The 20,601-nt window shown below is 43.3% G+C and overlaps 1 protein-coding gene across 1 annotated transcript; it reads left to right on the forward strand.

Annotated features, from left to right (window-relative positions):
- Positions 1-4,373: 4,373 nt before the first annotated feature.
- LOC138742683 (transmembrane 4 L6 family member 4-like) lies at positions 4,374-17,144 on the forward strand. The gene is made up of 5 exons (XM_069897417.1): positions 4,374-4,675; positions 8,008-8,097; positions 9,847-9,986; positions 13,961-14,154; positions 16,212-17,144. Exons 1-5 carry the CDS (start codon positions 4,499-4,501, stop codon positions 16,214-16,216), a joined length of 606 nt encoding a protein of 201 aa, XP_069753518.1. The 5' UTR covers positions 4,374-4,498; the 3' UTR covers positions 16,217-17,144.
- The last annotated feature ends 3,457 nt before the right edge of the window (positions 17,145-20,601 follow it).

Here is a 20,601-nt window from a genome sequence, read left to right on the forward strand (position 1 = left end):
CAGGGAAAACCTATGCAAACACAGGGAAAACATACAAACTCCTTATAGACAGTGTGGGATTCAAACCCCAGTCACTGGCGCTGTACCGACAATGCACCAAACATTAAGCTAACTGTGCCACCTGTAACCTGCCCTTAATTCCATAGGAGTTTCTTCCTGTTATTGATCTATTGTTTTTAAAATAGTACTGAAGCAAGGATATTTTGCTAAATCTTTACAAACTACTGATCAGATCTAGCCCAATTCTGGATGTGACAATTTAGGAAGGGTATTGTTTATTTATCTATTTATTTATTTATTGTTATGTGGAACAAGGTACAGTGAAAAACTTTGTTTTACTTCTATCCAAGCAAAGTCAACTCCGGAGGTGCCACACTTGGGTCCACACCTCCTCCCTCACCACAGTAGTTCACGGCCTTTCAAGTGAATCAGTACTTCATTTGTGTATCTGCAGGAGTGATTTACTGCACCCTTTGTGGCCTTCTCTACATCGGAGAGACTGGGCACAGACCAGGACATCGCTTCACTGAGCACCTTTGCTCCGTCCGCACCAGTGACAGGGATCTCCCAATGGCCAACCATTTCACTTATGTCTCCCACTCCCATCCTCACAGGTCTATCCATGGCTTCATGTACTATTCCTCTAAGACCACCAGTAAATTGGAGGAACAACACCAGATTTTCCATCTAGGCGCTTTCCAGCTGGATGGCCTTAATGTCGATTTCTCCAGTTTCTGCTAACCTGCTGTCCCTTCCCCCCCCATTCCCCTCCCTTCCTCCTGCCTTCATCTCCCTTTCCTCTCTATTCACCTTGCCATCCCTCCTCCCCTGCTTGCTGCTGTGCCCTCCCTCCCTTCTTCACCTATTACCTCCTGCCTTTGCTGCCATGTTCCACTTCTCCCTTTACCTCTTTATTCAGACCCCGGCTGACATTTTTCCATACCTTGATGAAGTGCTCAAGTCCGAAACACTGGCTATGTATTTTTTTATCTTTGCTACATAAAGGACACTGTTTTGACCTGCTGAGTTTCTCCAGCCTTGGGTTTTTACTCATTGATAAGTACAACAGGTAGGGCAAGAATAAACCAGCTCCAGGCCAAAAATCCTATGATTTGGAGACTCAAGTAAAGGTCCTGATCTGAGCCATTGACTGCCCATTTCTCTCCACGGAAGCTGCCTGACACACTGAGCCCCTCCAGCCTCTCGTTGTTTGCTGACTTTTAAGTCATCTGCTTCCTTTATCTTCCCTCTTCTTCCTAATGGGTACAATTTATACATTGGGAGTTCTCATCCAATTATACAAAATAAAGACAAAGCAGAATGGAAAGCAGTTCAAGTCTGTATAACTATATTGTTCGTTCTTCTGTGAAAAGGAAAATCCTGCCCACCACCTGCTTCAGTTTCCTTCCAAACCCCAAGGGCAATTGGCATCTGCTAATCACCCCCCTCCATCCGCCATGTGTAGGAAAATCAGCCTGGGTATTCGTGGACATGTAAGAGAAATACATGAGATTACAGAGGTGGGGAGGGTGGGTGGAATTGATAGGATAGGTCTAAGAGGTACCATGGCCTTAATCGGCTGAATGGCTTTTATATGTCACAAGACAAGACCATTATGCACGAGATGATCAGCAGACCTGCTCCATTGCTAAACCCTGGCTCTGGCCTCACATCTCTCGCTGTTACCGAACCCCGATTCTGCTCATTCCTTTCAAAGGGAGCACAGGAGGAGCTTGGAGGGGACAAGCCATGTCACCTATCCGTTTCCAGAGAATATTTCAACTCTTCAGGATTTGGGGCAAATCCAAAGGATAAGAGATCAGCTGAATGAAGACAACTTCCTGTCAACCCTGGAGCTTTAACTTTTCTTTAAAATTTCATTTAATTGTTTGCATCGTTACAGGGGAAAAAAATGAATAAAACATTAATCAAAGATCCATATCCAATGATACAAAAAAAGGTACCTTTATATTTTTTCTCCCCATCCCCCCTCCCACCCAAAAGTAAGAAAAGGAAAGAAAAGAAAGAAACACCTCCCATTTAATATCCAATAATATTAGCAGAGACAATCATTAATTGTTATTAAAAATGACTAATTAAGAGGAGTGGATGAGATAGAAGAGGTGGATGGAAAATTATCCATAAAATCCATATATGGTTACCAAATACTATAAAAATTTTCAACTCGATTCCTTAAACTATACGTAATTTTTTCCAAAGGTCTACAATTTTGCATCTCATTCTACCATCTACTTAATAACACTTCTCTATTATCTTTCCATGATATCACTGTACATTTCTTTGCTATTGCAATACTTTTAAAACATTTCTTGGTATTTGTCCAATTTCAATTTTACATCCTTTTCATAAATATCTCCAAGTAAAAATATTCTTGGATCCTTTGGGATATTTATCTTCATAATTTGCCCTAATAATAAATTCAATTCGTTCCAAAACCTTCCCACTTTTTCATAAGACCACATTAATGCAAAAAAGTCCCTATTTCTTTCACACATCGAACACACTTATTTGAATAATTAGGATTCAGTCCATTTAACTTATAATGCAAATGATAAATAAAATTATAGAGAACCATTTGATATCCAACATTTACTATATTCATAACACTTTCATAACATAATTTTGACCAAATCTCCTCCTGAATTTGTATTTTTAAATCTTTCTCCCATCAGATTTTTGATTTATACTGTATAAACCTTTTTTCTTTATAGTCTCTTGTAATTTTATAGGCAGGTTAGTGATAAATTTCTTAACAACAAATGTATCTGTTATTATATCTTCAAATTGTCTTTTTTTAGGGAGTTTCAAATCTGCTCCCAGCCTCTTTTTCACGGAGCTTTAACTTAATCCTCATTGAGGGGTCAGCAGTGGAGATGGTTAAGAACTGCAGATTCCTGGGTGTCAACATCTCTGAAGATCTATCCTGGTGCCTCCACGCTGATGCAATCATGAAGAAGGCTCGCCAGCTGTTTTACTTTGTGAGGAGTTTGAGGAGATTCGGTACGTCACCAAAGACACTTGCTAATTTCCATAGCTGGACTGTGGAGAGCATTCTGTCCGGTTGCATGGAGGGGCCAATGCACAGGTCAGGAAAAGACTGGAGAGAGATGTGAACTCAGCCAGAGCCATCACGGGCATCAGTCTTCACTCCATCAAGGACATCGAGAAAAGGCAGGATCTCAAGAAAGCAGCCTCTGTCCTCAAGGAACCTCACCACCCAGGCCAAGCCCTCTTCTGTGACCATCGGGAAGGAAGTCAAGACAAGTCAAATTATTGTCATCTGATAGCACAAGGGCAACACAACAAAATAGCGTTCTTTGGTCCTCTGAGCAAAACACATAGACACATAGCCAGTCCTAACACACACAAGCAAACAATACATACACAGGACGAGTATTCATAAATACAAATAAATAAATAATGCTGTTTTGTGAATATGAGAGTCTCGGATGGTTAGTGTGAGCAGTTCCTTTAATCATTCAGCATTCTCACTGCCTGTGGGGAGAAGCTGTTCCTCAGCCTGGTGGTTCTGGCTCTGATCCTCCTGTATCTCTTTCCTGACCAGAGCAGGTGAAAGATGCCGTGTGCAGGGTGGAAGGGGTCCTCGATGATTTTGTGTGCCCTCTTCAAACAAAAACCCCAATAGATCACATCATTGGAGGTGGGAGGGGGGGTAGTGGTGGGGAGAGATTCCAATGAACCAAGAAGTACAGGAGCCTGAAGACAAGCACCCAATGGTACAAAAACAGCTTCTTGCCCGCCACCATCATATTTTTGAATGGACAGTGAACCATTGACCCAACTCACTTTTCTCCTCTTTGCACTAGTTTTTTTTAAAAATGTAACTTATAGCAACTTTGCCCCTGTAACCCTGCCACAAAACATTGAATTTTGTGACATGTACGTGACAATAAATTCTGATTCTAATGAAGGTATCGATTCGTGGCTCTGAAGGATGGAATTCAAGCATCTCAAACTTAAGTGCCTTCCCCACCTTTTCAGAAAGCAATGTGAGGCAACGAGGTTCAGGGACTCAAAAATAATTAATAATTGTATTTCTTTCAGAAAGTGACTCATTCATTGACATGACTGGACTAGGTGGAGGTGCTGATTGGGTCTCTTCTAGTTCCACTTTACATGTTTAGCACAGACACAGCCATCGTGAACTCTGGATGCACCAGTGGTCATTGGTAAATCATTAACCAATGCAGATAGTTACCATGGTGAGTGAAGACCTTTTGGTTTTCCCCCAGCAACCTGCATCCTCTCTATGTAATGAGGGCAATGTCTGATCTAACGTAATCACATCACTATCTTATCTGGCATGGCCTATATAAACTCAACCGAGCATCAGCGACAGCTTTAATCATTTTGCAAGCAGGAACTAACACATCTTTCCCCAGCTTTGCAACCCAAGTTGGAGCGCATCCCGAGGACAAATCTACCAACAGCCAGCCACCTCTTTGCAGTAGACAACATGTGCGTCGGAAAATGCGCCAAATGCCTTGGCATCACTCTCATTCCCCTAGCTCTCCTTTGCATTATTGCAAACACGCTGCTTTTCTTCCCGAATGGAAAAACAGGGTATAACACCCCAGAGAAACTGGCAGACAGTGTCTGGTGTTTCAGCGGGATTTTGGGCTCTGGAGTGCTGGTAAGTGACATGTTGGAGAACTGATCAGTTTCGCAGAATAGAGTGGTATTTATACGATGTTGCCCCGAATTCAGGAACTGAGTTTTCAGCGAAAGGTTAAACAGATTAGGGCATTTTTCTCTGGAGTGTAGAAGTATGAGGGGAGATTTGATAGAGATCTTTAAAATTATGAGGGGTATAGACAGAGTAAATGTAGGTAGGCTTTTTCCACTGAGGGTAGGTAACACACAAACCAGAGGACATGGGTTAAGAGTGGAAGGGGAAAAGTTTCGGGGCAACTTCTTCACACAGAGAGTGGTGGGAGTATGGAACAAGCTGCCAGCTGAAATGATGAATGCGGGCTCAATTTTAACATGTAAGATGAATTTGGACAGGTACATGGATGGGAGAGCTATGGATTGGGTGCAGGTCAGTGAGACGAGGCAGAAAAATAGTTTGGCATAGACTAGAAGGGCTGAAGGATCTGTTTCTGTGATGTAATGTTCCATGATTCTCTGGAATAATTCAACATTGTTCAAATTAAATTTGAATTACACCCAATAAATAATTATTGCAATTGAAAAATAAAATTTGCTTTGAAATTTGATCCATGTGATATTGCGTATAAAAGCACAAATAATGGCACTTGCTTACTGCTGGCAGGCCTGCAGTAATGTAATGTTTGAGTTATTAAACGAAGAGTCAAAGTTCTTGACCATAGCATCGGCCACTGAGTGAGATAGCAACTTAAAGTAACCAAAAAAAATTTTTGGAAGGCTAATTTGCCAATGGTAAATCCAAAACTACTGGACTGTTTTTAAAAAAAATCACCCCTGGCTTCAGAATGAACGTCTATCGTCCTTATCCAGACTTGAAAGTGTCACTGGATCTAAAAATATGGTCGACTCTTAAACTGTCTCCTCAGTGCAGGGACAAGTAGGAATGTGCTGACATTTCCAGTGAGACAGTCATAGAGCATAGAAACAGGCCCTTCAGCCCAACTGGTCCATGCCGAGTAAACAAGTCCCATTCCCCTACATTCAGGCCATATTCCTCTGAACCTTCCCGAGCCATACACCTTGCCAAATAGCTTTCAACAGCTGTAATTGTACCCGCTTCTATCACTTCCTCTAGCATCATACTGACTACCCTCTGGGGGAGAAAAAAAGTCTCCTTAGGTCCCTTTTAAATCTTCCCCCTCTAACCTGAAATCCATGCCCTCTAGTTTTAATCTTCCCTACCCTGGGAATAAGACTGCAACCATTCACCTTATCTCTGCCCCCTAATGATTTAATATACCTGGAACGTGATCACATTCTGTGAACAAATAATTGCAAAAATCAGCAGTGCCCCGTGAAATTTAGCCACAGAACTTTCAAAGGATTCTGCTGAACTTTGTGTTCCTCAGGCGCTTTTTCCTTTGTTGCTATAATGGATATTTTGAACCTGGTTTACTGTTTAGTATTAAGGGAATTTTATGAAATTAATGGCATTATTTCACCTTGCAAAAACACTTCTAATTGCATCAATTCAATTTCAAACGTTGCTTTTATTGCCCAATCTCCAGAAGTGAAGGAAAAATGCGGAAATGCTGGAGAAACTCAACAGGTCTCTTTACCTCTAATGGACGCTGCAAGGCCTGTTGAGTTCCTCCAGTAATTCTGTTTTTCCAGAAGTTGAGCAAATGATTTCAGCAAATTATTGCCTTTTCAAATAATTTCTATGCTGGCTTTGATCGAGAGAACAAAGAGGTTACCTTCAAAATGGATTTTCCACCTTATGAACTGCCTCTCTCATTTTCCATCTCTGATGTTTGGGCCACCCTGAGTAGAGTGAATGTACAGAAGGTAGCTGGTCTGGATGGTATACCTGGTCGTGTGCTTAGAGTCTGTGCAGAACAGTTGGCTGGGATTTTTATGGACATTTTCAATCTGTCCCAGGCCCACCCAGTTGTTTCCATGAGCTTCAAGATTGCCACCATCGTGCCAGTGCCGAAGCGCCCCACTGCCACGAGTCTGAATGACTTCTGCCGAGTTGCACTCACTCCCATCATTGCAAAGTGCTTTGAGAGACTAGTTCCATCACATTTGAAATCCTGTTTGCCCATCACCTTGGACTCTCATCAATTTGCTTATCGTACCAACAGGTTGACAAGGATGCCATTTCCACATCACTTCTCTCTGCCTTGACCCACTTGGACAGCTCAAACTCTTAGTCAGAATGGTGTTCATTGACTTTAGTTCAGCATTTAATACTGTGATTCCCTCCAAAATGATTGCCAAACTCTGCCAGCTGGGTATCAAGCTCATCCCTCTGCAACTGGACCTTGGACTTTCTGACTAATAGACCCCAATCTGTCATGTTAGACAAGCTCTTCTCTTCCATTCTCACCTTGAGCACCAGCCTGCCCCAGGGCTGTGTGCTCAGCCCTCTCCTGTATTCCTTATTCACCTATGACTGTGTTCCTATAAATGGTTCTAATTCCATAATCAAGTTCGCAGATGACACCAAGGTGGTTGGCCTGATCAGAAGGGATGATGAGACGTCCTATAGGGACGAGGTCCAGCTCCTGGCCACGTGGAGTGCTGACAACAACTTGGCCCTTAACACTTAGAAGACCAAGGAGATCATTGTGGACTCCAAGCATGCTGGAAGCCATGCACTTTCTCCTATTTACATCAATGGAGTTGTGGTGGAACGTGTATCAAGCTTCAAATTACTTGGTGTCCACATTTCTGATGATCTCACCTGGTCCCTGAACTCCTCCATTCTGACCAAAAAGGCACAACAGAGCCTTTGTTTCCTGCAGAGCATGAAGAAAGTTCACCTTTGTCCCAGGATAATGATGGATTTTTAATGCTGTACCACTGAGAGCAGACTTCCCTATGGCATCTCAGTGTGGTAAGGGAAGTGTATCAGACCGTAAAGCACTTCAGCGGGTGGTGAAAACTGCCCAGCGGATTGTTGGCTTCCAATTGCCCACCATTGAGGAGCACTGTCTGGGCAGGGCAAAGAGGATCATCAAGGATGCATCTCACCCAAACTATGGACTTTTTACTCTTCTTCCACCCAGTAGACACTATAGGAGCCTTTACTCTCGAACCAGCAAGCTCAAGAAGAGTTTTTTCCCGAGGCTGTGACCCTGCTGAACCTTAAATCCCAGCGCTGAGTGGTCCTGCACTCACATTGTACTGTCAGTACTTTTAGAATTGTTTGCTTGCTGAATTGCATGTAGTTATTTGTATAAAGCACTTTCTTTTAACTTCTGTTTAGATGCTAATTGTATTCCATTGGCTTTGATTTTTACTTGGCACAAAGACAATAAAGTTGAATCTAACCTAATCTAATCGCAGATGGTGTTCCCAATTCTGGTGTTCATGGGAATGGAAAACAACGATTGCTGCGGGTGCTGTGGAAACGAAAGCTGCGGTAAACGATTTGCGGTGAGAATTGCGAAGATCATTGGGATTTTTCAAGGGAAAACCCTTATCCCCACTCCCCACTGTCTGATTACTGTCCGACTTGCCACCAAACTCTGCAAATATTTGATGCTGTTAATGTAAGGATTCTGGAGAATGCAAAATATGAAGCCTGAAGTGAGGCTGCAGGGGAAATAAATGATTATTTTTAGCTATGTAACATAGAGGAAGTGGGCAGGGCAAAGAGGATCATCAAGGATGCATCTCACCCAAACTATGGACTTTTTACTCTTCTTCCACCCAATAGACACTATAGGAGCCTTTACTCTCGAAATGATACTTGGTCTCCAAAGATGAGGGTATTAGTAGGTTATTTGGTCACATGGGTGTAATTGGGCATTGCTTGGGAGCCCAGGGGAAATCGAAACAGTGACAGGGAGAGCGTGCAAACGCCACACAAGTAGCCCTGAGGACAGAATGGAACCTGCGTCTTAAATCGAACCTGGGTATCTGGAGATGTGAGATAGCGGCTCTGTACCCTGTCACACCCTCCCCTGTTATCAGAATCATTCCAGAGTTAAGGGGTTTTAGCCACATGGTGAGAGTGGAGAAACAGGAGTGAAGAGGGCTGAAAAGAAATCTAATCATGGGGTTCTCATCGACAAGTGCAGAGAAGCTGTCGCTGTATGTAAAGATCAAGGTCACAGATTGAAGCTATGAATTAAACCTATCTAAGGCCTGGAAGAATAGTAGATGCAGATTCAGTGGTGGAATTGAAATGAAAGCAGATAAATATTTGAAGAGGGACTGATCAGGTTTGGTTTTGAGCATGGAAGAAAAAAGGGTAATCTTTTGGAAACGTAAAATTCTAAGTGGGAGTGACAGCGTCTTTGTCAAATGCCTCCAGAGGTGCAGCTTTGACCATCACAAAAACTTCCCTCCCTGCCATCGACTCCACCTCCACTTAATTACAGCAGGTAGTGAAAAAAAAATTAAATCATAGTATAGCGATTACAGATAAACATTTAGTTAAAAACAGTGCAAAAACTGATGAGCTCGGCTTTGTGAGGTCAAAAGATCATTTAAGTTAAATATAACCCAGTAACAGGCCCTTCTGGCCCACAAGCTCTTGCCCCCCAAATGCATCAATGAACCTACAACCCCTGAACATTTCGAAGAGTGGGAGGAAACCGGATTCGAACCCAGGTCGCCGGTGCTGTAATAACGTTGGGCTAGCCGCTATGATATCCTCGCCACCGATTTATATCATCTTAAATCTTTGAGCTATAAATTCTCACATTTTTGCACAGAACGCACATGAGGAATTCAAATGAATCTCTTCTGCTAATACTTAGGGATTGTAAAACATCGGCAAAAACAAACTGCTGAAGGAACTCGGAGAATATTTCCCCAGCACCCACAGAGGGAAATGAACAGTCGATGTTTCAGGTCCACACTCCACCTCAGAATGTGGAGAAAGGAGGGAAGGCAGGCAATATTAAAGAGGAGATGGGAAGGGGGTCAGGAGGTGGCAGTTGGAGCAAGTAGGGCATATGGATGGAGGCAGGTGAGGGAGGGGTGGAGTTAGAAAAGAGACAAAGAGAGTAAATTATGTTAGCAAACAGGCTGTAGTTCCAGAGCTAGAAAGCTTAAAAAGACCTGTTCCAACAGGAACGAGCCTTTTCGAATTTGCTGAAAGACAATGCCAATTTGTTCAACCTTAATATTTATTAATGTCATCTTTTAATTAATTTCCTTTTCATCTTTATCCAGAATTTATCCTCGATGATCTTCGCTGGGATAGGAGTGGCAGGAGCTGCCTATTGCTTCATCGTTTCCGCAGTGGGTCTCAATCATGGTCCAAAATGTATCACAGACTACAATAGCACTTATATCTACCCCTTTAAAAATGGGTAAGAGACATATCCCCTTGGTGCCCTCTTTGTAACAGTCTGGGGAAATAGGAACCTCCCCCAGACATATTCAGCATGGAGTCACACAGCACAGAAAGAACCCCTTTCACCCATCTCATCTGCGTTCCTTCCTAGGCTAGTCCCATTTGCCTGCACTTGGTCCCTATCTCTCAGAACCTTTCCTGTCCAAGAATGCATCCAATTGCCTTTTAAATGGTGTGATTGTACCATCTCTCCAACTGTCTCTAGCTGCTCATTACATATACCCACCCCCTCTGTGTGAAAAACAGGTCCCTTCTCCTCCAGTTTTAGCCTTCCTGAGGTAAAAATAAACAATCCACCTTATCTATGCCCCTCAAGATTTTACAAATCATTATCCAGTCATGCCTCAATATCCTTTGCTTCAGGGAATACAGACTAGCTCAGTGGTTCTCAACCTTTTTCTTTCCACTCACATCCCACTTTAAGTCATCCCTATGCCATTGGTGCTCTGTGATTAGTAGGCGATTTGCTTAAGGTGGGAGAACCTCAATACAGCCCCCTGTTTACCTGAAAGGAATCCACATCCCCAAATCACTTTTCAGTCTATGCCTTACAACAATTTAAAACTTTTATTCTTACTTTACCGTCACCCTTTTCTGTAACAAGACTAAACCTCAATTATGATCACACAGACAAACATGTTCTCCCCTGATGTTCTTTATCTAGGGCTTTCAAAATGGAGTTAGATAGGCATTTGAAAAGATTTCATTCACAGGACCATGAGGAAAATACAGGGGAATGATGCCTTCCAGGAGCTGAAGGGCCAAATGGCCTCCTTCAGTGATGGAAATCTTCAATCTCCCATAATTGATAGAGCATGAAAACAGACCATTCAGCCCATCAAGTCTGATCTGGCTAACAGCTACCTATTAACACTAATCTTGCATCAACTTCATGGGCGGCATGATCAGTGTAGCGTTTAGCACAACGCTATTACAGTGCCAGTGACCTGGGTTTGAATACAGTGCTGTCTGTAAGGAGTTTGTACATTCTTCCCATGTTTCCCTGGGTTTTCCCCAGGTGCTTGGTTTCCTCCCACCCTTTAAAGGGTACGGGGGTTATAGGTTAATTTGGGTGTAATTGGATGGCACGGGTTCAACCAGCTTCTACCACGCTGTAAATAAAAAAAATTCTCCCCACATTTGCATTCATTCTTGCCAGATTCTATCACTCCTGTACAGTGGGCAATCAACCTAGCCAACCTGTGTATCTTTGGGATGAGGGAGGAACCTGGAATACCCAGAGGAAACCCATAAGGTCAGAGAGAGAATGCACAAACGCCACACAGGCAGCACCCACGGTCGAGATTGCACCCAGGACTCTGGTGCAGCAGGGAAACAGATCTGGCTCCACGTCTCCAGCCCTAAGGCCTTGAGGTCTCCCATAACTCCTGCTGCTGCCCACGTCCTAACGCACAGAAAGAAGAAGCCACCAGCTGTTGTGGAGGGAATTGAACTCGCATCCCTGGGCCAATTGTCCAGTTCTCCAGCAACATAGCTACCATATTACCATATCCTCATTGAAGCCTCGCTGCTGTACTGCATTGAATCTCCCATTCAGTTCCCTCACAGTGCTGACTTTGGGGGTTTGTATTTTCCCTTTATTTGATGTGCACCATTCCAATAAAGGAAAGATATGTGACTGGATCAGGATACAAACTTTGACAGAACTCTTTACATAAACACAAGCATACCTGCTGCATTTGAATCTAGGTACAATTAATTACAGAGACTAAAACAAAATAACCAGCAGTGTTGGCTCTACATCAGATAAGAGCTGCAGTAAAGATAACTGACTGCTTTCCATCTGTTCCAATCAATTAGCCATGACATCAGGGAATAATTACTCAGGTACACTTTGCCCTGAGAGACGTCATAAACCAGAAACATGCTCATCCTGTTCAGGCTTGTCGATGCAATCAGCTGAATTTGGTGGGGGGGGGGGGGGGGGCACGGTTAGGTTAGTTGTTATTGGAGCACCAGTGACGCAGGTTCGAATCTGGCACTGTCTTTAATGTTCTCCCCATGTCTGCATGGGGTTCCTCTGGGTCCTCTGGTTTCCTCCCACCCTTAAAAACATACGTGGCCTGTAAGTTAATTGGGGGCATTTGGGTGGCATGGGCTCATGGTATGCTGTATGTCTAATTTTTTTAATTAATCATTTAAATTGTATGAGACTTTGAAGTAAGGAGAGAATTGCACAAAGTCACAGCCTATCCTCTTTAAGCCTTCCCCCTCCAGAGTGGTGATTCTCTAGCTTTCCGTACCCTATAGGGTCATGAAGGCTAAATCCCTGGGGATAGATACATTTTTGAAAGATCTGGGAGTGGAAACGATGGGCACAGAGTAGGAGTTGAGACCTCAGGCACATCACCCATTATTATCTTGGATTGTTCGTTAAGCTTGAAGTCTGAATGGCCTACTCCTTCAGCTATCTCCTTGTGTCGGTACGATACCATATTCTTGGATGGGTGAGAGGGAAACTTCTGCTCACCAGGTATATTTTCTGCAGAAGGTTAAAGAAAATCCCAAGGAGCTGGGGAAAATGCCACGGATTTTCTCGCAACTCCAAACTGCAAAATCAATTTTTTTTAAATTGCATGTTTCAATCCCTTCACACCAAGTGTAGAGAATAAGATGGTCATTGCCAAGAAATAGTAACACACAAAGGGATAAGGAGATTTGTGAGGCAGGATTTCCCATGCTTAATGTCATGCTGAATCTTCCATTCAATCCCTGTCCTCCCAAGTGATCATCATTCATATCCTGAAGAATTTTTTAATGGATCCTCATGCACTGATGCAAGCAAGCCTCACCAGCCTATATTCCTTCTGCCCTTCATGAACATGGGAAGATCATTAGCTTTGTTCCAATCTTCTAGTACCTCACCCAGGGGTAAAGATGATACAAAAATCTCTGTCAGAGCCCCAGCAATCATTGCCCATGCTTCCCTGGAATAGATTCCATCAGGCCCTGGGGATTTGTCCTCCTTAAAATGCTCCAATATGGCTAACATTTCCTCATTCCTGAGACACACATGGTCCATCCAGACTATTGGCGTACTCCTTCTCTACCTCAACCTGATGTGTAACCTTTTGTGGACTGACAATCAGGGTTGACCTCCAGTTATGTGAAAGGTCAGAGTCACTGAGCTGACCCTGAAAGGATGAAGATGTACAAAATTAGAACAGGCATTGTAGGTGGGGGAAGACAGTAACCTTTTCCTTCAAGACAGGAGCTTCCTGGTTTTTCAGCGTTTTTGTTTCAGCCCAACTTTGAGATTTTATCTGCAGAACCGGAGGGGATTGTTTTTAATACAGAGGGTGTAAGGAACGGGCTGCCGGAGGAGGTGGCTAAGAAACATTTGGATGGATCCATGGATAGGGTGGGTCCAGAGGGAAATGAGCCAGGTGGGACAAGTGTGAGAGGGATATTTTAGATGATCTGGGCAAGTTGAGCATGTTTCCGTGCCGCCCGATTCTATGATGTTCCCTTCATGGCCAAAATGAGCAGCAGGCTCTGAGGGGAAGGTTCCCTGATGCAGGCTGTGGCCCTCACTGCCCCATGGTCCAGTGGAAACGTAATCAATCACACATATCAATGGAGAAATGGATGGATGCTGAAGGGAAAGGGATAGGCAGTGCTCGGCAGAAAGAGCAGGGAATGGGATGGGTCGGGACAATGGCTTCCGATGATAGACAATGAGTTTCATGATTTGGAACGTAGGGTTGAAATGAGAAGAGGAAGAAGAATCGGACACGGTTCTTTAAAAAAAACACAATTACACGTCTGTAGGAGAGACAATTATGTGGGAATGTTGGACAGGTGAAGTAATGCTGGATGTAAGATAGGGTAATTTGATGGACTGAATGGCCTCCAGTTGTGGTGTAATAGGGCCTGATGACTATGTTTTGCCTTTTTTTGTCTTGTTAGTGATTACCTGGGAAATCACTCAATATGGGACATATGTGTGGAACCTCCCAAGATCGTCCCCTGGCACGTCACCTTGTTCTCGCTCCTGCTGGTGATGAGTGGAACGCAGCTCGTGCTCTGTGCAATTCAAGTGGTCAATGGGCTGCTTGGATTTATCTGCGGTGACTGCAGCTGTTGTTCCTGCTGCGATTCTGGTAACTGACTTAATCCCTATAAAAGATTACACCAAATGTTTCATTCCAAACCAATTAAGATTCTCGAAATAAGATTTAGGTAGTTCCAGTGCATTCATTTATTATGTTAAGAAAAAGAAATGGCGGCCCTGCTTTGACAGAGGGAGGGCCTGGGAGAGAAGAGAGTGATGACACATCGCTAATCCAAAAGGTTCAACCGGCTAATGCTAATGGCTCATTACAGGTTTTAAAGTGCCTGTTAAAGGATCCGATGGTGTTTTATTTTAAAATCCAGCAGGCGTCAAGGTTTGTGCCCTAGATGGTGCCTGTGCTCAGCAGTGGCCATGAGGTGCAGTGGAGAAATGGGGAGAACGCCCCCTGAATTGAGAAGAAGAAACAGAAGACGTGTTCCTGCAGGATGATGACCATAGCAGCAGATCACCGAGGGGTTCAGCATCTGAGGGACCCACGCAGGCTGTTGGCCACTTGCGGTTGGGGAACCACACGGGCTACAACCTGCTGGAGACTGACTCATGGGAACCAGGTATAGGAACCGGGAATTCAAGAGGGAGCTGAGTGCAAGAAGGGCTCCCCAAGGGCTTTGGGTGCTGAAGGCTTCCTGATCGTGTCGGAGGTTTGGATCTGGAGCTCGGGCTACCGATGGATCAAACAAGGATCTGTGCTGCTTCAGAGAGCTGGAGGTGAATCCACAGACACGCAGTTGCTCTGAAGGGATTCTCTTTTGCTTCTCTTTCTCTCTTACTGTAATGGGTGTTGAGTGACAGTAATGGTGACTCTTTGTCTACCTTACAGCAGGCAGAAGACAATTTCGTGTAATATTACGTTTGATACTATGACGTGACCCTAGAGGAATCTTGAATATTATATGTGTTCCCAGAACAAAATTGCACTGCCCTTCTTAATGTTTGAGGCAAAGACACTTTTTTCCTTTATTTACCCCTATGCTCCACAATTTTAAATTTGTAATCAAACAATTCACATGTAATTAAAGTGCACATTCCAGTTTTATTCAATGTTATTTATATACATTTTGGTTTGACCATGTAGAAATTACAGAACTTTTTATGCATAGTCCCCTCATTTCAGGGCACCATAATGTTTGGGACATTTAGATTCACCAGTTTGTGAGTACTCAGGTATGTTCACTTGCTTCATTGGTGCAGGGATAAGAGAGCTCGACTTGCTTCTAAGCTTTTGATCACCTTTGGAGTCTGTAGTTGCCATTTTTCAACATCAGGACCAGTGTGGAGCGAATGAAAGTCAAGGAAGCCATTGTGAGGCTGAGAAACAAGAATAAAACAGGAAGAGACGTCTCCCAAACCTTAGGATGACCAAAATCCGCAGTTTGGAACATCATTCAGAAAAAAGAGTGTACTGGTGAGCAAAGGGACTGGTCTTCCAAGGAAGACCTTCACAGCTGATGACAGAAGAATTCTCATCATAATGAAGAAAAATACCTAAATGTATGTCCGACAGATCAGATGGGTTAACGTTCATTAACATATTCCAATATTCACTGTTGCAAAACAGGAAAGACCCTATTTTAATAAATAATTCTTTGTTTTAGAAAATCATATATATGCTTGTGTGTGCAGGTAGATAGAGAAATAAATAAATAAATCGATAGATTAATGAATAAATAGATGGTACATTTTAAAAACAGGATTGCTCTTTAAAGGGGCTCGCAAAATATGTAAGAACCCCTACCACTCCACACACAGCTTCCAGCTGCTCGCGTTGGGGAAGAGATACTGGAGGATGAGAGCCAGAACCACCAGGCTGAGGAATAGCTTCTTTCCCCGGGCAATGAGAACGCTGAATGACTGCTAAAACAACTCTCCACAATAAGACTATTTATTAATAATATTTATTTTTAACATATATATACATGAGACATGTAAATAGGTTCTGGGTACATATATAGTTTGTCATGTGTGTTTGCATTGCACTGTTTTTCTCACCACGGACTGGAGTACGTTGTTTCGTCGGCTTGTATGGTGCAATCGGATGATAAATGAACTTAAAGGCCTTTTGTCTTTCTCTCCATATTTTTTTAGCCTAGGAGCTAAGCGTTGAGAAGGATGGGTCAAAATCCAGGCGAGTCGACCAATAATCAAGCCTCCGCAGCTGCAGGAGATTTTACCAAACGGACTTGAAGTACTTCCAAAAGAAACACCTTTAGCTTTCCTGAAGCCTGATGCAGACACCATTGAAACTGGCTCCCATTCCCCACTAGCCTGTTTTCAGTTCTATTTCAATATCCAAAATCAGGAGGAAATCATTTTTTTTTAATATGGTGATCAGTGATACCTCGCTCGAAAGAGATAATGTCAATTTCACTTGGGAAAATTCTGGTTTAAAAATCACATCTTTGTAAAAATATGCAAAATTCATTTTCCATTTAAATTGATTCATTGATAAAGATCCCTGGAATTAGCATTTCTGCTGAATGTTTGAGGCATTCCATTAGCTCTGATTATGTTATAGAAATTGCCTGAATTTCATTTCTATTGATTGCAAAAACAAGAACCAAAGCCAAGGCTCATGACTTGCGACCAACCCACAAATCCCATCTTTCTATCAAGATGCTATTGGAAAGCTTGTGGTCACTATGGGCTAAATTAATTTATTTGTGCTCCGTTGTGATGGTTTACAATTCTGCTTGAATATTTGGGCATTTGAGATATATTAAAAAAAATACTTTCAAGTTGTTTTGTTCAGGAAAATTTCTGTCTCCCCCCTTCAAGGCTGGTGTTTCTTCTTCTCATCAACTTGTCCTACCTGACTTCATCTCAGCCCTTGGAATAAAGTGACCGCGTCTTATTCTGAAACACAAGCAGACCAGTCTCCGGAGAGCTCTCTGTCCCCGAGCTCTGCTTCATTTACTTGATCCAAGACTTTTAGTCCATTTCCCCAGCCTCTTGTTTGGAAGATCCACGTCTTATGAAGAATGAGAGTTGGTTGTAATAAACAAATGGGCATAAATTACATTTTGTATGATATTTATTGTGAGTTTATTAAACACTTGCTGGGAGTCTTTGCTTCTCTATGGCATAATTGTTCTCTTTCTCTGTCTTGAAGTTCTGCGATATCTTCTCAGAAGCCACTCATTCTCAACATGATAAAGCTCTGGAATTTGTTGCCACTGGCAGTTGTGGAGGCCAAGTCAATGGATGCATTTAAAGCAGAGATTGTCAGGTTCTTGATTAGCCAGGGCATGCAAGGTTATGGGGAGAAGGCCAGACAGTGGGGCTGAGTGGGAAAATGGATCAGCTCAAGATTAAATGGCAGGGCAGGCTCAATGGGCTAAATAGTTCATTCCTGCACCCAGACCATAGCCCTCCATAACCCTCCGATTCATGTACCTGTCAAAATCAAGCCCACATTCACTTCTTCAGTTGGCAGCTGGTTCCACTCCCTCACTGCTCACTGTGTGGAGAAATTTCCCCGAATGTTTCCTTTAAACATTTACCCTTAAGCTATGTCCTCTAGTTCTTGCCTCAAAGAAACTGAAACTAAAAACAGAAAATAGTTAAAAAAAAAACACTCAGCTGGTCAGGCAGCATCTGTGGAAAAAGAAACAAGAGATAAAGTTCAAGATCAACTACCTTCCATCCAGAGTTTTTATTTCGCTTTATTCTTTCATTGGCTCTGGGTGTTGCCAACAATGCAAACAATTGTTTTGTTTTGTTTTAAGGGCATTGTTATTCATTAATACTTCACAAGTATGCTTGAATTACATAGTACTGTATGTGGTCCAAGAAATCGGAGTCAGTGTTTACGTACATTGCACATTTCTTCTTTCCTTCAGCATCACCCTCTGGGCAAGTTGTTGCCCCAGTTACCAGCACCCTCAGTCTCTTGTGTCTTCTCTGTCCCCTTCTCGCTGGAATGCCTGTCCAGAATCCCCTCAAAGGTATCCATTCTATTTGTTGCCCCCTGCCCACAGTCTCCCCACTTCAAATTATCCAGAGTGGGTAACAAGATGTACAAGGGAGAAGGGAACAGAGGGCTGGTTAAACTGATGAATAATGGCCTCCGGTTATACTTTTCTCCCCCAATGAAAGGAGACACAGCCTGAAATCTTTTCCTGAACTGTACATCCACAGATTTCTGGGATTATCCTGGCATTTCCTCTCTGCAGCCTCCCCCCTGTGCTTCTACAGTATGGCAGCAGAATTGAAAACCAGATGGGTCAGAAGGAGATGCCTCTGCATTTGCACCAACTGCAATGGTGAATATTTATTGATCTATCCTTGAACATTTATTATCTCTTTTTCTGTCTTGGCATATAATGGCAATTTTGTTTATACTACAGCATGTTTCGGATTATCCAAACGCCACTTTACCAAAATTGTCAGTTATCTGCAAAAAACTTTTGGCGGCGACAAGTTGAAAAAAAGTTGATTTTTTAAAAAACCTTCCTTGCTCCAGTGGGACTCTGACACTTTGTTAGTGCCATTTTGAATCCAACAGAGCTGTTGTGTACTCAAGTGCACCCAGGGTAAGAATTAAACTTTGTCTCATGCTTGAAAAATCTCTCCTTGTTCTCTGTTGTTATTTTACACTGATGCTACTGAGTTGGGATTGGAGAGGGGACCTCGGACTCCCAGGCAGTTTCCGTGACAGCAGTGGGGGAGGTGTCTAGGATCTGAGCGGGGGACCTCGGGTGCCTGGACAATTCCCGTGATGGTGCTGGGGAGGTGTCTGCGATCCGAGTGGGGACCTTGGCCACTTGGAGCGACAGCAGTGGAGGAGTGTTGGGATCAGCGACAGCCGAGTCTTAAAGACATTTCTCAGCTACCCGGAAAATGCAGTTAACCGGTACTCGTCCGATCCCGAGCGTTTTAGATAATTGGAAACATACTGTATTGCAGCTGGTGCACCTTATGTACCTGTGTGGCTGCAGCAAGTAAGAATTTTAGTGAACCGATACTTATGCATATGACAAACACTCTCATACACATAGTCACACAAAGGAAGGACCCGTGGGATTTTCAGCAAATTGGCAAATTAGATCTGAAGTTAATACACAAATGGAGAAACTCAACAGGTCACACAACATACAGAGTAACCAATGTTTCCGAAAGCACACACAGAAATGCTGGAGGAACTCAGCTGGTCTTTCAATGTCCATAGGAGGTAAAGATATATTACCATCGTTTCGGGCCTGAGCCCTTCTTCGAGGGTTAAGCAAAGAAACAGAATAAAGAGGCTGAAGAGTGCAGACCAACAAAAGTTGTTAAGTGGAGAGGTAAGAATTGATTTTGGCTCTGTGAAAGGAGACAAGGGGAAAGGGAGACAGAGCTAGGGAAAAGGCAAGAGAGGGAAGAAAAAGGGTGTGTGGGGGATTAGATTTAACCAGAGAAGTCGATGTTAATACCATCCAATTGGAGGGTGCCCAGGCAGAAAGTGAGGTGTTGTTCCTCCAGTTTGCGGGTGGTCTCAGTCTGGCAGTGCACAAGACCATGGATGGACATGTCAGTAAGGGAATGGGACGGAGAATTGAAATGGGTGGCCACTGGAAGATCCATGCTATTGCGGCGGACAGAGCTGCGGTGCTCAACCAATGTTTCAGGCCTGAGTTCTTCATCAGGTATAAGAAAAAGACAGACAGTGGGGGTGGGTGGAGAAAGAGAGGAGAGGAGGATGGAAGGAGAAGGGGAAAGAGTACAGGTTAATAGATCAGAGGTCATTGGTGGATACACATGGGCGGTAGAAGAGAAAAAAAGCTCCGGTGTGATAGGCGGAGAGGACTATGGGTAGTTCCCTGAGAGGAGAAGGAAGGGAAAGGGGTGGGGTCCTGGAGGAGACAGGCAAAGATGAAGGAGGAGGGTGGCCTTTATGATCAATGGTGTAGCTCAGGGACCCTGACTGCTTGTTATGTGCAATAATCGTTTGGGGATGAGTGCAAGTGGTATGATTGGCAAAGATACAGATGAGATAAAAACTGGTAATGGTGTTGATCTGTGGAGGTTAATCAGAAGCTATAAATTTACATTGACCAGTTGGGAAGCTGGGAAGAGCAATGGCAGGTGAAAATGAATCCTGAAAAATGTGAGGTGATGCACTTTGGGAAGAGTGATAAAGAAAGGGGGTGCATACGCAACGAATGGCAGACACCAGGGAGGAAGCATGAACTTGGCTGTCTTATTCCAGGATCCCTGAAGGTGGCAGCACAGGATGAGAAAGGCAAAATCTGCAGCAGGTGAAAACTCAAGCAAAGAATTTCTGGAGGAACTCAGCAGGTCAGATACATCCACGGGTGAAATGGTCAGTTGGCATTTCATCTCTGAGCCCCTTATCAAAACTAAGCTTTGTCTTGATAAAGGGCTCCAATCCCAAATGCCGACTGGACCATTTCTGCCTGTCTAGCTGAGATCCTCCAGCAATTCCTTGTCTGCTCGAGGCAGATATGAGACTTGCAATCGTTGGAGAATAAAATAT

Source organism: Narcine bancroftii, chromosome 9 (assembly GCF_036971445.1).
Source record: "Narcine bancroftii isolate sNarBan1 chromosome 9, sNarBan1.hap1, whole genome shotgun sequence".
In the NCBI taxonomy this organism is placed as follows: domain Eukaryota; kingdom Metazoa; phylum Chordata; class Chondrichthyes; order Torpediniformes; family Narcinidae; genus Narcine; species Narcine bancroftii.